General features: G+C 41.8%; 2 protein-coding genes across 2 annotated transcripts in view; both read right to left on the minus strand.

Moving 5' to 3' along the window:
• Positions 1 to 338: 338 nt before the first annotated feature.
• Positions 339 to 10958, minus strand: fam98a (family with sequence similarity 98 member A). Its single transcript, XM_029449119.1, has 8 exons — positions 10781 to 10958; positions 9871 to 10019; positions 9483 to 9617; positions 4238 to 4419; positions 3871 to 3951; positions 3658 to 3774; positions 2534 to 2701; positions 339 to 1773 (listed from the first exon to the last, which is right to left on the minus strand). The coding sequence occupies exons 1-8, from the start codon at positions 10816 to 10818 to the stop codon at positions 1000 to 1002; spliced, it is 1644 nt and encodes a 547-aa protein (XP_029304979.1). The 5' UTR covers positions 10819 to 10958; the 3' UTR covers positions 339 to 999.
• Positions 10959 to 12141: 1183 nt separating this feature from the next.
• vps8 (VPS8 subunit of CORVET complex) overlaps positions 12142 to 16746 on the minus strand; it is a 33466-nt gene continuing 28861 nt past the window's right edge. Inside the window, exons 15-18 of the mRNA XM_029450172.1 lie at positions 16504 to 16584; positions 15036 to 15164; positions 13153 to 13233; positions 12142 to 12640 (exon numbers count right to left, since the gene is read on the minus strand). Coding sequence (XP_029306032.1) covers positions 12515 to 12640; positions 13153 to 13233; positions 15036 to 15164; positions 16504 to 16584 — 417 coding nt within the window. The 3' untranslated portion in view covers positions 12142 to 12514. The remainder of the gene's footprint in view (positions 12641 to 13152; positions 13234 to 15035; positions 15165 to 16503; positions 16585 to 16746) is intronic.

The raw sequence follows: 16746 nt of genomic DNA on the forward strand, positions 1-16746 counted from the left end.
CTTTTTTATCAATTCCCCCCGGAGCTCCGACAGCATACATATAGTATATTCGCCCAACGGAACCCCGCGCGCCCTGAAATTCAAGATTTTTGTTTTCTTCCTGCCTTGCGCATTCACATTCCCTCCTCCCGCACACACATACAGAGCGGAGGAAAGGGGCGGAATATATACCTTATTTGTGAATTATTGTCAGTTGTGTCATTTAGATTGTTTTGTATCTCTGCAGAAGTCTTTTACTTTTTCCTTCAGTGGTCTGATTATCTAATTCAAGGAACTATGTGTTATGAGACAGCATTCGATTTTTGCAGACAGTTCATTTAAATTTGGACTACAAAAGATAATGTTCTCATTTCAGATTTTATTGCTCATTCACACACCCATGCAAACCTTCCAACATCCATATTTGTATGCACACAATCTTCCATGAGCAGTACAAGATGACATTTTTAAATAAGTAACAAAGGAGATTCCAGTCAAATCTACTGAAACAAAATGAAGACTGGAAAGATGAAGCCGTTTTCAAGTAATCATCAAATTCAATTAAACTATTAAGGATTTCAAGAGTGCAATTCTAATGTCAAATACACAGTAGGTGGACCAATACTGAAATCTTAGAACTCTTTCCTGTCTTTCAAAAACATGTCCAAGATAAGGCTGATAAAGTGTCAAAATGAGGTCAAAACAGCAGAGTCCAACTAATCGACTAACCATTTATAGCAGAGCTGTTGGTTGAATATTGAGGAGGCAGAGAAAACATTAACACACCAGTATGAAAAAGCAAAGGACTACATTAGAACTGCCCTCTGTAGTGAAACAAAAACCTGTACCGAGTGTATAAGGTGTCTGTGTGTATCTCCAGGATCCTCATTTAACATCTTCGTCAACTTTTATCCATGCTGACAATTCTAAATCAGATGATAAGGCATTTAAAAATCTGTTCACACATGACAAGGAGTCGATCTTTGAGTGGACTCTGCTGCGATGCCCCTCACTGTGTCTTTAACTAGTGTAGTGTCTGCCTTGATTAAAGCCAGCTTGGTTGTAGTGCTGCCCGCCATGTTGGAAGAACTGTTCAAATTGTCCTCCTTGATTAAAATTCTGGCCCCCTCTCCCTCCCCAGCCTCCTCCTTGTCCTCCTTGTCCTCCTCCACCTCCACTTACTCCTCCTCCTCTGCCTCCTCTGCCCCTTCCCCCACGACCTCCTCGACCCCCTCCTCTCTCCTGAAGCCAGCCTCCATCTTGTTGGTAATTGTCATGGTGACCACCACCTCCTCCTCCTCCTCCTCCTCCTCCTCCTCCTCCTACTACTACTCCTCCTCCTCCTGCTACTCCTCCTCCATGGTAGCCAGAGTCCTGAAAGCCACCATGGTTGTTCCCGCCCCCTCCGTAGCCCCCTCTCCCTCCTCCCCCCTGATTACCTCCTGCATCTTGATAGTGGCCCTGGTTGTAACCGCCTCTCCCTCCTCCTCCACCTCCACCTCCGTCTCCCCAGCCTCCCTGCACCTTCCCCCCTCTACCACCACCACCTCCTCCTCCTCCTCCTCCTCCTCCTCTACCTCCCCTGTCTCCATGTCCTCCTCCGCCTCCTCTCTCATATCCTCCACGGCCACCTTGGTGATCGTAGCCCCCCCTGCCACCTCCGTGCCCACTCCCACCATAGTGTCCTCCGCCTTGGGGAGCATCCTGACGCTTCTGCCAGGAGGGCATCTCTGGGGGAGGAGGCTCGATCTCACAGGGCCGGCCTCCCCTGTCTGGCACTCGGCCCATTAGAACCTGAAAAATGGACACATGTTAAAATCTTTGTTGGTTTAAGTTAAGCTCAAGCTTCTGTCAGTTTGACAGAACAAAGGAAAAAGGGCCACAAACCAAAATACTTTCATTTACCGGATGCTGGCGCTTCAGTCATTCAGGGCTCAGCTCTTGGAAGTATGAAACTACAATGAAGTACATCCTAACCCTTCTCTACTTTCTATCTAAAAATCTAATATTTCATGTCATAACTTGGCTTAAAAACATCTCTAAACAGTTTAAGAGCACCAAATGTGTTTTCATACATTACTGATAGTAGCCCCCAACAAATGCACAATTTATTTCTCCTGTTGGAAACGTTTGAGTAATGAAAACTACAGTGACCAGCTGTTTTAGTAAAGCCCGAGCCTTGAAATCATTTGATCACAATCATCGTCAAGGATGAATATATAGTATAAATTAAACTACATATCCTCCACTCTTTTTAAATACTTAGGTCTTCAGCTTGGGGCTGAGAGACACAGACAGGCTAGGGCAGTGTTACAGTATTGAGAGACAGACTAACACATCGTTTGTTTTGGTCTTTTCATGGGATTGTTGGACAATATGAAAAATATTGAATAACTCCAGACATCATACTATAATCTCTGTGGGTATGTCCGTCACATATCCAGAGAACCGTTCATCTGAAGGACTTCACACTTGGTGTATTGCTGGGGACCTGAGGGAGTGCAGTGTCGAATATGATGAAAACAATGCTGTGACTACACGGTGTTTAACCGACCTTATTAATGGCACAAGCAGTCTTCTCCCTGATCTTGCCACTGCTTGTACGGAGAATCTTGGAGAAGTCTTGTCGAGTAGCAAGAAGGTGAGCAACAGTGATTTTACTTTTGGTGCCAAGAGCAGAACGTAGTGGCTGGTAAACATTGGCCAACTTTTCAGCATGCGTCTGCAATGAGACATACAAAAGGAAGTCTTATTCAATTTTAGGAAAGCAATACATAAAGTACATCAGTCATATATGCACAGTTTGTAGTTTGCAGCAATGATTTGTTTTCCTTTTGAATATGCATGTCAAAAAGAAGCAGCTATTATCTGTCCATGTTAATGGCATGACACAAATATAAAAAGTTAATTCATTTGTTCATATTTCAGAAATCAAGCAAACACACAATACTTAGTATCAATGAATAAAAACAACCATGCGTGCAGAAGCACTGCTACTAGACTAGTCAAATCACGCTCGACACGTTTTTGAACGAGAACGATTGTTCAGATACTGAGAGGAGAATCAAGTGGTGTTGATGTCTGTACAGGAGCCAAGTGTTGGGAGGCTGCGCGCAGAATATGATCCAGTTTAGAGCTGCAACAATCAGTCAATTAATTGATAAACTGCAATTCTTTTGATAATCGATTAACTTTTCAAGTAATTTGTCCAGCAGAAAGGATCAAACATTTGACATATGAGATTGTGATGATTGCATTTCTTACATTATAGTATACTGTGAATATTTAGATTTTAGGCTCTTGGTCGGATAAAACAAACCATTTCATGACATTGCCTTGTGCTCTAGAAAATGGTGAACGTTTTTTATGTTTTATAGACCAAACAAGTAATCAAGAACATAGTCATGAGATTCATTGATAATAAGCGTTAGTTGCAGCCCCGATTCTTGCAGAATGTTTTTTTTTTTTTTTGTCTACATGCTGTCTACACGTGTCCCCAGGGTACACGTTTGGCATTTTTCACTTTTCTATTCCATTTCCATGACTTCTTTCTCTCCTCAGAAGGGCACAAGCACAAGAGAGGCCTAACTATTGCTAAAGCAAACACAAAGTGTACAAACACTTCATTAGTGCATCGCGCCTTTTTCAGCTTCAGAGAGACACCAAGTGTTTATGTACCTTTGCTCTGTCAGACCAACCAAAAGACTGCACTGTGACATCAAGACGTTTCAACAACATTTTCCTTCTCACTTCATACTCATTTACAAGTGCTTGGTTTATTGCTTCAATTTTTTCCTGGAAAAGAGAAAACATATTTTAACGTCATTAACTTATGCAGTGTCCTATTAATCATCAATCACATTATATTTTTTGTTGTTTTTCAGTATTTACCACATGCACAGGTCCAAGGGCCTTCATCATCAAAGGCTCTCCGACGTGATTGGCTGGGACTCTACTCATGGCTTCTTTCAGCTAAGAGAAAAGGACAACATGCAGGTGTGTAATATGAGTGTATGAATGAATATTTAAAATGTAGATCAAACAGAAAATACAAGACATTAAACACTGAGCAGTAATGTGTACACATTCTCACATTGTGACTAACATGACAGTATGTTAGGACTACAGCACTCTTCCGGTTGTGCCGCAAGAGTGCATTCTTGAATAAAAAATGATGGCCAGCTTGAAATGCAGTTTTAACTCTGTTTTAATGTTTCTTGTGAGAGCACATCGTCTCTGTGTCATCAGCCCAACTGACCTTCTTCTCAATTCCACTGAAGAACTGGAACATGGTGATGTTGGCTGGAGGCTTGGACATGCCCAGTGCCATGCAGATGCCCTTCAGTTCCTGGAACATGGGGCTGCCTGAATCCTGGGTTTTCTTTTCAGGCTTATTAACCAGGATCATCCTCGACGCCTCCAACTCAGACACTAGAAAGGCTGGGAAAAACAATTTGGACTGGTTAAAATTCGAATTACAAGATGCTTAGGTTTCAGAAAGTTATATTTAAAAAGTTTTAATGCCATCTGAAATTAAGAAAACACCAACTTAGAAGGAATTGGTAAATCTGTCAGAAGAAGTTTCCACCGGCCAACGTTTGGCAGCTGTCTGCAGTTCCACAGAGGCCGCTGTCAAAAGATCTTTATAAATTGTACTGCTTGTTTTAATATTACTGGAGTAGTATTTTAAATGCTGCAGTGATGTAAATCTGAAGCTGCTTTAGAACATATTGCCTGCATCTTTCAACCGTCTGACGCTCCCCATTTTTCATGGTAGATTTGCACAAAGTAATTCTGCCGTGTCATTGAGGACACATTTGTCTTGTTTGATAAACTTGGAATTGTCATTGGACAACAATGTCCAGTGTAATGTTCAGCATGATGTTCAGCGTTATGCTCAGCGTTATGCTCAGCGTTATGCTCAGCGTGATGCTCAGCGTTATGCTCAGCGTGATGCTCAGCGTGATGCTCAGCGTGATGCTCAGCGTGATGCTCAGCGTTATGTTCAGCGTGATGCTAAGCGTTATGTTCAGCGTTATGTTCAGCGTGATGCTAAGCGTTATGTTCAGCATTATGTTCAGCGTGATGTTCAGCGTTATGCTCAGTGTTATGTTCAGCGTGATGCTCAGTGTTATGTTCAGCGTGATGCTCAGTGTTATGTTCAGCGTTATGCTCAGTGTTATGCTCAGCGTTATGTTCAGCGTTATGTTCAGCGTGATGCTCAGTGTTCAGCGTGATGCTCAGTGTTATGTTCAGTGTTATGTTCAGCGTTATGCTCAGCGTTATGCTCAGCGTTATGTTCAGCGTGATGCTCAGTGTTCAGCGTGATGCTCAGTGTTATGTTCAGCGTTATGTTCAGCGTTATGCTCAGCGTTATGTTCAGCGTGATGCTCAGTGTTATGCTCAGCGTTATGTTCAGTGTTATGTTCAGTGTGATGCTCAGTGTTATGTTCAGCGTGATGTTCAGTGTTATGTTCAGCGTTATGTTCAGCGTTATGTTCAGCGTGATGTTCAGTGTTATGTTCAGCGTTATGTTCAGTGTGATGCTCAGTGTTATGTTCAGCGTGATGTTCAGCGTTATGTTCAGCGTTATGTTCAGCGTGATGCTCAGCGTGTTATGTTCAGCGTTATGCTCAGTGTTATGTTCAGTGTTATGTTCAGCGTGATGTTCAGTGTGATGCTCAGTGTTATGTTCAGTGTTATGTTCAGCGTGATGCTCAGTGTTATGTTCAGTGTTATGTTCAGTGTGATGTTCAGCGTGATGCTCAGTGTTATGTTCAGTGTTATGTTCAGCGTGATGCTCAGTGTTATGTTCAGTGTGATGTTCAGTGTTATGTTCAGCGTGATGCTCAGTGTTATGTTCAGTGTTATGTTCAGTGTGATGTTCAGCGTGATGGTCAGCGTTATGTTCAGCGTGACGCTCAGTGTTATGTTCAGCGTGAAGGTCAGCGTTATGTTCAGCGTGATGGTCAGCGTTATGTTCAGCGTGACGCTCAGCGTTATGTTCAGCGTTATGTTCAGCGTGATGCTCAGCGTGATGTTCAGCGTTATGCTCAGTGTTATGTTCAGTGTGATGCTCAGCGTTATGTTCAGCGTGATGCTCAGCGTGATGTTCAGCGTTATGCTCAGTGTTATGTTCAGCGTGATGTTCAGTGTTATGTTCAGCGTGATGTTCAGTGTTATGTTCAGCGTGATGCTCAGTGTTATGTTCAGCGTGATGCTCAGTGTTATGTTCAGTGTTATGTTCAGTGTGATGTTCAGCGTGACGCTCAGTGTTATGTTCAGCGTGAAGGTCAGCGTTATGTTCAGCGTGATGGTCAGAGTTATGTTCAGCGTGACGCTCAGTGTTATATTCAGCGTGATGCTCAGTGTTATGTTCAGCGTTATGTTCAGTGTTATGTTCAGTGTGATGGTCAGCGTTCAGCGTGATGCTCAGTGTTATGTTCAGTTATGTTCAGTGTTATGCTCAGTGTTATGTTCAGTTATGTTCAGCGTGATGTTCAGTGTTATGTTCAGCGTGATGCTCAGTGTTATGTTCAGCGTGATGTTCAGCGTTATGTTCAGCGTTATGTTCAGTGTTATGTTCAGTGTGATGCTCAGCGTTATGCTCAGTGTGATGGTCAGCATGGTGGTCAGCGTTATGTTCAGCGTGATGCTCAGTGTTATGTTCAGCGTTATGTTCAGTATGATGCTTAGTGTTCAGCGTGATGCTCAGCGTGATGCTCAGTGTGATGTTCAGTGTTATGTTCAGCGTGATGCTCTGTGTTATGTTCAGCGTGATGCTGTGTTATGTTCAGCGTGATGCTCTGTGTTATGTTCAGTGTGATGCTCAGTGTTCAGCGTGATGCTCAGTGTTCAGCGTGATGCTCAGTGTTCTGCTCAGTGTTCAGCGTGATGCTCATTGTTCAGCGTGATGCTCAGTGTTCAGTGTGATGCTCAGTGTTCAGCGTGATGCTCAGTGTTCAGTGTGATGCTCAGTGTTCAGCGTGATGCTCAGTGTTCAGCGTGATGCTCAGTGTGATGCTCAGTGTTCAGCGTGATGCTCAGTGTTATGTTCAGTGTGATGCTCAGTGTTCAGCGTGATGCTCAGTGTTCAGCGTGATGTTCAGTGTGATGCTCAGTGTTCAGCGTGATGCTCATTGTTCAGCGTGATGCTCAGTGTTATGTTCAGTGTGATGCTCAGTGTGATGTTCAGTGTGATGCTCAGCATTATGTTCAGTGTGATGCTCAGTGTTCAGCGTGATGCTCATTGTTCAGCGTGATGCCCAGTGTTATGTTCAGTGTGATGCTCAGTGTTCAGCGTGATGCTCAGCGTTATGTTCAGTGTTATGTTCAGTGTGATGCTCAGTGTGATGCTCAGTGTGATGTTCAGTGTGATGCTCAGCGTTATATTCAGTGTGATGTTCAGTGTGATGTTCAGTGTGATGTTCAGTGTGATGCTCAGTGTGATGTTCAGTGTGATGCTCAGCGTTATGTTCAGTGTGATGCTCAGTGTGATGCTCAGTGTTCAGCGTGATGCTCAGCGTTATGTTCAGTGTTATGTTCAGTGTGATGCTCAGTGTTCAGCGTGATGCTCAGCGTTATGTTCAGTGTTATGTTCAGTGTGATGCTCAGTGTGATGCTCAGTGTGATGTTCAGTGTGATGTTCAGTGTGATGCTCAGTGTGATGTTCAGTGTGATGTTCAGTGTGATGTTCAGTGTGATGCTCAGTGTGATGTTCAGTGTGATGCTCAGCGTTATGTTCAGTGTGATGCTCAGTGTGATGCTCAGTGTTCAGCGTGATGCTCAGCGTTATGTTCAGTGTTATGTTCAGTGTGATGCTCAGTGTTCAGCGTGATGCTCAGCGTTATGTTCAGTGTTATGTTCAGTGTGATGCTCAGTGTGATGCTCAGTGTGATGTTCAGTGTGATGCTCAGCGTTATATTCAGTGTGATGTTCAGTGTGATGTTCAGTGTGATGTTCAGTGTGATGCTCAGTGTGATGTTCAGTGTGATGCTCAGCATTATGTTCAGTGTGATGCTCAGTGTGATGTTCAGTGTGATGCTCAGCATTATGTTCAGTGTGATGCTCAGCGTTATGTTCAGTGTGAGCAGCGCGGCTCATTAATTTATCCGTACAGCAACATGCAACATTAATAAAAACACAGTGACCGCCCAGCTTCAGGCACACCTTAACGACTTGCCGCCATTATTAACATCATTAGTTACACCTTTGTTTGACAGGATTTATCTGCTGTAAGAAAAGCCTATCGTATGGTGAAAAATTAGGCATTCGACCATCCCAACACTTTGCTCTACCCGCTTTCAAACACTCAGTTCACTGCTGAATAAGACCAACAATAAAAAAAACTTAGCCTTCAGTAGTACATTGTTTAAGCCACCAGATGTTACTTTGCTCAGTTTGCATTGGATTACAGTGTCACACAATATGAAGGCTGTGTATTACCGCGTCTCACTGGAGCATTTGAACAAATGTTAATTGATATGGGACATACTTTCACTCATGAGCTAAAAAGGAAACATTGCTAATTACGAGTTTCCCAGTTTAAGAGGTGTAAAGGCTTTTTTACCAGCAGACATTTCAACATGTCATGGTAGGTAAAGCACAAGCGTAGTCAATGACTATGTATATGGCTGTATTCCATTTAAACGCGTCAGTTCCAGGGTCTGGGCATTATTACATGGAATACTTACATGGAACAGAGCCATCATCATTATTAGCTACACCTGTGCTGTCCCTGCTAGAACAAGTCAAAATGTGTGCTCGGACAAAGTTCTAGTCCTTTATAGCCCTTCACACTCAGAAAGCACTAATTATATTAAGCGAGTTAAACCAACTTCGTGACCTAAAGTACAGTTACATTAGCCTTCCTTTATTTGCCCTGCATTCAGCCCTGAAAAATAATGTGAGGGTTCCAACATGTGTTATACATGAACATTGCTCTCACAAACAGTAAACAATGATGCTGCATGTTGTTGTGTGCTGGTGGAATATTGGACTAAACTGGGTAGTGGCACAAGCTAAAAACATTATTTATTTATCAGAGTTTCTAAACAGGAACAAATGCTTGAATGTTTTTCTTGTAAATGAAGCAAACTGGGAGAGGGTGTGAATGACTATTATTTGACCATATATTAAAACAGGTCCCTGAATTGAGTTGAAATTAAATCATATCGTGGCAGACTTTGTTATAGCTGCAAATATCGCATTGTTGTCCAAAGAATCGATATAATATTGTGTCGTGATTAACTTCACACCCATACCCTCTAGTGGTGCTGAATGCAATGTCAATGCCCGGTGCAGCAAAGCGCTTCACAATATATGACAATATATTACTATATACAGTATATGATTATATATATATTACAGGTGGGTGTGGTGCAACAGTCCACGTCTCGTGAAGCAGACTTTAACCTCACAGGTCAATGTAGCAATGCTTTTCTTCAATAAAAGAGTTGGGGTTGCTTTTTAAATTGAGATGTTGTAAAGTGCGTTTATCATACTGAGGAGCAGCAGACAGTCCGTCCTGTTGAGGAACCTCTGGGTCAGGTCTCCGCTGGTGAGGACAGAGTAAGGACAGACGAGCTCCGAAAGCAGGCCGCTCATCTCCAGCTGGAAGGCCTCTGCCTCGCTCGGACCTGGGGGGGACAGACGGACAAACACACAAAACATGAGGTCACAAGAAAAATAGTCTGTTCAATCTCACACATACCCAGTCTACGTCTAAGTGACCATAGCACGTGCCATCAACATAAACATATGTTTTATTTATCTGCCAGTGTCATCAACCTTTACCTTGCAAGAAAAGGAAATGATACTAACAGAACCATTTGAAGTGCAAATATTCTGCATCAGGAGCAACTTTATTTAACAGTGATAACAATGTCTCACAGTTAGTGGCGTGGACATTCTCCTCCAACTTGCAGTAGAGTCTAAGCTCTGAGATGATCCAGGCACAAAGCTTAGTAAACTCAGGTGAAGCTGCTCCTCTGCTCACAGCAGGATCCAGAGCACCTTCCTCCAACAGAGGGCCTTGGTACCTACAGTGACACACACACACACACACACACACACACACACACACACACACACACACACACACACACACACACACACACACACACACACACACACACACTATTCAATCTGACACATACAACCCTTTGCTTCCCTCAACAGTACAGCATGATAGTGATAAGAGATCCTGAGGTTTGGTTCGAAGAGCAGAGCCAGGTTTGACATTCAAGACCTGTTGCCAACTACGAAGTTTCTTCGCCTATAAAGCCAAACCACATTTGAAAAACTAGTTATTTAATAAAGTATTGCTTACTGCGAAAGGTACTCTACTCACAGAAATTGGCTCAGGACCTTTACTGACTTGTGAGACGCTGCAATATATTTCAATATAGTAATTGACCAAGAAATACTTAATAAATAAATCATGTATTTTTAGAAACTGGGGCTAGAATTGGAAAAGAAAGCAATGTGTTGGAGCTCTCCTGGTATGACGGCAGCAGCTTCTGCTGACGCAGCTTGTGGTACAACATGTAAAACAGCCTGTAGGTCAAATAATACAGGTACACACACAGATAGCTAATGTTCACATAACTGGCAAGGAAAAGAAACCATCACAGTCACACTAACCGTTAGCTACAACATCAAATTGGCCGTTTTGCTAAAGCGAGCTACACTCTAATGCGAAGGCTAAAATAGGAAGACTGGCAAGGCTGGTCATTGGAATGCCAGCTTTCGCACATAGCGTCCATACAGCGGCACACATGTAACAAGTTTTATAACTTACCCTAAATCTTCAAGAGAGACGAGAGTGTCATTCTCCATCCCAATAATCTATGGTTATGGTCTAAAATCACGTAATATGAATTAGAGTTTTCACATCAGCCAGCTCAGCTGATACACGTTGTACTTCTTCTTCTTTGGTGTTCAGTGGCGGTTGGCAAACCAGCTTGCAGGCGCATTACCGCCACCAATTGGACTGGAGTGTGAACAAAAGATTATACAGGGAAATCCCTTTTAGATTGTTTTATCCTCATGCCACAGTATATCATGTGTGCTGTTTTACCCAAGAGACCTCACAATGAAGTTATTATTTGTATTTATTTTTCTACATGTTCGACTGTTTCTGTTTTTTGCTAAAGTGAGTGCATTTTCCGGCTGCTTGCTTATTTTAATGTATAACCATACATGGACCTGACAATATTTTCTTCCCTTCGTTTCCAGCACACAGTCGTCCCAGCACCAACATGTCTTTGTAGCTCCAGCTTTGCTTAATTCTGAGTGTTTGTTTGGCCAGAATATCCACCTGATAATTTCCCTCCACAGCAGGAACCCAAATAAAACATGTAGCTACAATTTATTTCCCTCCTGTAGGCCTACATTATAAGGAATATTTAATTTATAATATGGTAAATGGACAGTATTTCTATAGCACTAGTCTTTGCGACCACTCAAAGCATTGTTACAACACAGCATTCATCCATTCACACACACATTCATACAGAGACAGGGGCTGCCATACAAGGTGCCACCTGCTCATCAGGACAGATACAAATTTACACACCGTTGGCTATGCAATCAGGAGCAACTCCAACATATTGACCGCAGGGGCCAGGGATCGAACAACAAGTAGTAATTTCTCTCTTTAAAAATAAAAGTTGCTAGAAAGGGCCAAAAATAAAGAGAATCTGTGTTCTGTTTTATGAGGATGAAACATCTGATGAAGACCCACAACATTCATCTCTAAAGGATCAGCCACCACACGACCTGTGCACAGTGAGACAGCTGGCTTCATTTTGTCATGACTGTTAGGGTCAGTCTTGGATGAACATGAAACTCTGAATCATAATCATATTAAATTTTAATATGAATTACTGTGTTTGGTTCTTCGCTAAAAAGACAAAGGACATCAAAACTAAAGGACAGCAGTTAACCACAACACCCAAGGTGCATTGCAGTGAGAAACATACAATCAAAGATTAAAAATTCTGCTACCTGCACCACTATTAATAAGCAAAAGGTAAAAGTTAGTTCACTTAACAAAGGTCATTTATCAATAAGCAGCTCACTGTAATATCAGCAAGCTTTTAATGTGAAAAGCTTGCTGATATTGCTTTATAATAACGTCCTGAAATAAGAGAGGCAAAGTATCTTGCATCTTTTTATTTCTTGTAAACAAACATTCAGTATCATTTCTCTCGCCAAACATGCAAACCAAGCAATATGGTTCAGCCAGCTGTAGTACATAAACAATGGATGAAATTAAAGCTGCATTCAGAAGAATTATCAGAGTGTCGTAATATTATCAAAATCACATTTGTTTTTAAATAAACATTTTGAAAAGATGTTATACAATATCAAATGTCTCACAAGATAAAAGCAGTGGAAACTACAACCCACACTGATGTAGACTAGTTAAGGGAATAAAGGAAATCAGAGAGGAGGAAAAATCTCTGTCTTTCACCAAACCCATGTGACTGAAGTCTGAACAAATGAAGGAAACATTGATGTAGTCATGGTGCTACTCTTCCAGTAAAGGTGGAGGAGAGAGTTTAAGCTGGAAATTCTCTGTTCCTGGTTGGGCTGCGATTAGAAGCCCGGTCTTGTCGTTACTATGGCAGTGTGAGAGTTCTGAAAGGATGGACAACTGGAAGAGAGAGAGAGAGAGAGAGAGAGAGAGAGAGAGAGAGAGAGAGAGAGAGAGAGAGAGAGAGAGAGAAAAGATCATTAGAAGAGGTGATACATTGCCTTTATTCGCCTCCTTCACAAGCATACACACTGAAATAATTATGAAGTACCTGTGTATGTGTAACAGAGTAACAGTGAGGTAGAAATCAGAGTACACACCTCTGGATCTTAGTGTATGTATTTTAAAGTAATGAAAGCATAAAACTGAGAAGAAAAAGGGTGTTTTGCAATTGCTAAACCAATATCAATGTTATATTTGATAATAAGGTTGGCATAATGCTATAGGCATGCATAACACTGTCATTCATGTTGTTAATATCTCTCTGTTTAATGTATTATTATCACAGTTGGAGCCGTCTGTGTTTGTGTTGAAAAGCATAAAACATTTTATTTAAAAAAAGCATTTATGTGATGTATTTGGCTATTTGTGCATCAAGGAATGTAAACGGGGAGGTGCTTCCTGAGTCATACCCTGGATGGTCCTCGGTATAAACAGCGCAGCTGGTCCCAGGACTGTTCCTGCTGAAGGTCCAACGTTGCCTCGACAAACACCTGGGCCACAACAAACAACCTCAAGAATGTAGTCAAAGCATAAATATGAACGCAGTAATTTAACTCAATTCTACTAATGCAGTATGAGAGCAGCTGTAAAACGAGCAGCAGAAGTACACATTTTTTATAGATTGACATGTGACGGCAAAAGGGTCTCTGTGCCTCAAGTTTGGTAACTTTTAGGGGTGTACAAAATCAGTAATACAATACAGTAGCACTGTATTGAACAGGAAGTGAATAGGCTTATATTTGGTTCTTGGTAAATGCCATTTTGAAACCACAACAACGGTCACACCCTCTGCCTCTCTGTCCCTCTTTTCAGCCATGTACTCACTTCCCCCCCAGGCCCATTCATCTCATAGAACTCTCCGGACTGCTTCATTCCTCCACCCTCCGCCCTCACACCTTCCCACCAGTCACCTGACCCCACATCCAGCTGCTCATCTGTTCTTCATTCCCCAGTTACCCCCACCATATTTTTACTAGCTCTTTTCCAGTTACTCTTTGCCAGATTATCATTGTTGCGTCATGCTTTTGCTTTATAGCCTTCTGAACCCTGAACCCTAATCGGTTTCAGCCTTCCGAACCCCTAATCTGTTTAAACCTTATGAACCCTAATCTGTTTCAGCCTTCAGAACCCTGAACCCTAATCTGTTTCAGCCTTCAGAACCCTGAACCCTAATCCGTTTCAGCCTTCTGAACCCTGAACCCTAATCCGTTTCAGCCTTCAGAACTCTGAACCCTAATCTGTTTCAGCCTTCAGAACCCTGAACCCTAATCTGTTTCAGCCTTCTGAACCCTGAACCCTAATCTGTTTCAGCCTTCAGAACCCTGAACCCTAATTTGTTTCAGCCTTTAGAACCCTGAACCCTAATCTGTTTCAGCCTTCAGAACCCTGAAGCCTAATCCGTTTCAGCCTTCTGAACCCTAATCCGTTTCAGCCTTCAGAACTCTGAACCCTAATCTGTTTCAGCCTTCAGAACCCTGAACCCTAATCTGTTTCAGCCTTCTGAACCCTGAACCCTAATCTGTTTCAGCCTTCTGAACCCTAATCTGTTTCAGCCTTCAGAACCCTGAACCCTAATCTGTTTCAGCTTTCTGAACCCTGAACCCTAATCTGTTTCAGCCTTCAGAACTCTGAACCCTAATCTGTTTCAGCCTTCAGAACCCTGAACCCTAATCTGTTTCAGCCTTCAGAACTCTGAACCCTAATCTGTTTCAGCCTTCAGAACCCTGAACCCTAATCTGTTTCAGCCTTCTGAAACCTGAACCCTAATCTGTTTCAGCCTTCAGAACCCTAATCTGTTTAAACCTTTCTGTTTCTCTTACCTGCTCCATGTGTGTTCACCTCTGGATTCTCAGTTACTAATTTAGACTTTCTAACCATTCGAGTAAACGTCTGTATCTTCACTTCTTCAATAATTACTGAACAGTCCCTGTCAGCCTGGACTGTCTGCATTCATGTCCTTTCTCGTTGTAATCACCCACCTGACAGTAACCAGATTACAATGTTGCTATCAAACTTTATGTAATGTGGCTGGGCACATTAAAGGATAATTCCACTTTATCACAACTTAGGTTCTATTTTCATATACTTTGCATAGGACAATTTATGGCACCTGTAAAAACGATATGTTTTTTCTATTATTTAAAAATAATTTCTTCCTGGAAATAAGGCCCAGGTTGTAATAAACAGGAATGAACATTTTGACATTTTAAGACTGAAAGTCTCCAGCAGAGCCCAAGCTGGCCAGCAGTGGTCAGGTGACGTGGGTTATAGATATGTATATAAAAAGCCTTACCTTCTTCCCATGAGCCTCTGCTCCTGCTTCATGATGCACTGATGTAACACGAGTCTGAGAGCGAGAGAGGACAGGGCTGTCAAGATTGTTAGCTACTGGAGGACAGGGGAAACATAGTCCGCCCACAACAAGTTAATAGAGTATTTGTAACACTTCAACAGCTTTGTCTGTAGATGTACAACAAATGTTCAACAAATGTTGTACCATGGGTGTACGTTATTTCTTTTATCGATGTTGAACATTTGTAAGCTCTCACCTACACGTTCATTCACTAGTTTATTAAACGTTATCTCATATGAATGTCATTTAATATTCTCACAAGTTGTAACAATGGAAATAACTGTTTATATAATCACATCAATCTAACACTATTTCAGTAGTAATTTGTTGCATCACATCATACAGTAACTGATTATAGAACGTCATACTTTGGGTAGAAAAATCAATTAGTATGAAGAAATGTATGATTTCTGCATGGTTTCAGAAACCCGAGGTTTGTGAAGGTTAATGTGGCGGCCTCTGGGACGATGTGAGGGGTCTTCCACTGTTGGCGTGAGACTGTACCTTTGCATGTGTTACTGTTGTGTACTGCTGATTGATATATTTTCCTTTTATGTATAAAACTGATGATTGACATTAAAGTACAAGTTTTCTTCATCAACACTATAGAGCAGTGGTCTTCACATTTTTTTAGATGAGAGCCACATTGATAGGACAAAGTCAATAGGAGAGCCACTTTTACAGCTTTTAAGTATGAAAAGCTACATCCAGTCATAAAATGCCTGTATGCTTATTAATCTGTCATCCCACCCAGAACATACAATATGCAATGCAGCCTGAGATGTTTTTTTTTGCCAAAATCCATGCGATCTCAAAAGATGCCTCAGTTAATCGTACAGCTGTATTAGTTGTCCTATGTTCGAGCCTTTGTTGTCCAGAAACAGAAGAAAGCTGCTCTATTTGTTTTACTAATTTCACTTCCAGGTGCGTAAGTTTCGTTGAAGTTTGGATGCTTCTCTTGAAACCAGAGCGGTTGAGCGAAAAGATCATTAGAAGAGTGATCATTGCCTTATTCGCCTCCTTCACAACATACACACTGAATAATTATGAAGTCCTGTGTATGTGTAACAAGTAACAGTGGAGTGTAGAAATCAAGTACACACCTCTGGATCTTAGTGTATGTATTTAAAGTAAGAAAGCTAAAACTGAGAAGAAAAAGGGTGTTTTGCAATTGCTAAACCAATCAATGTTATATTTGATAATAAGGTTGGCATAATGCTATAGGCATGCATAACACTGTCATTCATGTTGTTAATATCTCTCTGTTTAATGTATTATTATCACAGTTGAGCCGTCTGTGTTTGTGTTGAAAAGCATAAAACATTTTATTTAAAAAAAGCATTTATGTGATGTATTTGGCTATTTGTGCATCAAGGATGTAAACGGGGAGGTGCTTCCTGAGTCATACCCTGGATGGTCCTCGGTATAAACAGCGCAGCTGGTCCCAGGACTGTTCCTGCTGAAGGTCCAACGTTGCCTCGACAAACACCTGGGCCACAACAAACAACCTCAAGAATGTAGTCAAAGCATAATATAACGCAGTAATTTAACTCAATTCTACTAATGCAGTATGAGAGCAGCTGTAAAACGAGCAGCAGAAGTACACATTTTTTATAGATTGACATGTGACGGCAAAAGGTCTCTGTGCCTC

This window comes from Cottoperca gobio, chromosome 15, assembly GCF_900634415.1.
Source record: "Cottoperca gobio chromosome 15, fCotGob3.1, whole genome shotgun sequence".
Taxonomy (NCBI): Eukaryota; Metazoa; Chordata; class Actinopteri; order Perciformes; family Bovichtidae; genus Cottoperca; species Cottoperca gobio.

What these genes read in the sequence shown, in the direction of transcription:
- fam98a (XM_029449119.1), bottom strand. Translation starts at nt 10,818, where the DNA reads ATGGAGAATGACACTCTCGTCTCTCTTGAAGATTTAGG. An exon ending in GTCTCTCTTGAAGATTTAGG is followed by an intron (nt 10,020 to 10,780) that starts GTAAGTTATAAA and finishes GTGTCACTGTAG; the next exon opens with GTACCAAGGCCCTCTGTTGG. An exon ending in CTGCTTGTGCCATTAATAAG is followed by an intron (nt 1,774 to 2,533) that starts GTCGGTTAAACA and finishes TCCATTTTTCAG; the next exon opens with GTTCTAATGGGCCGAGTGCC.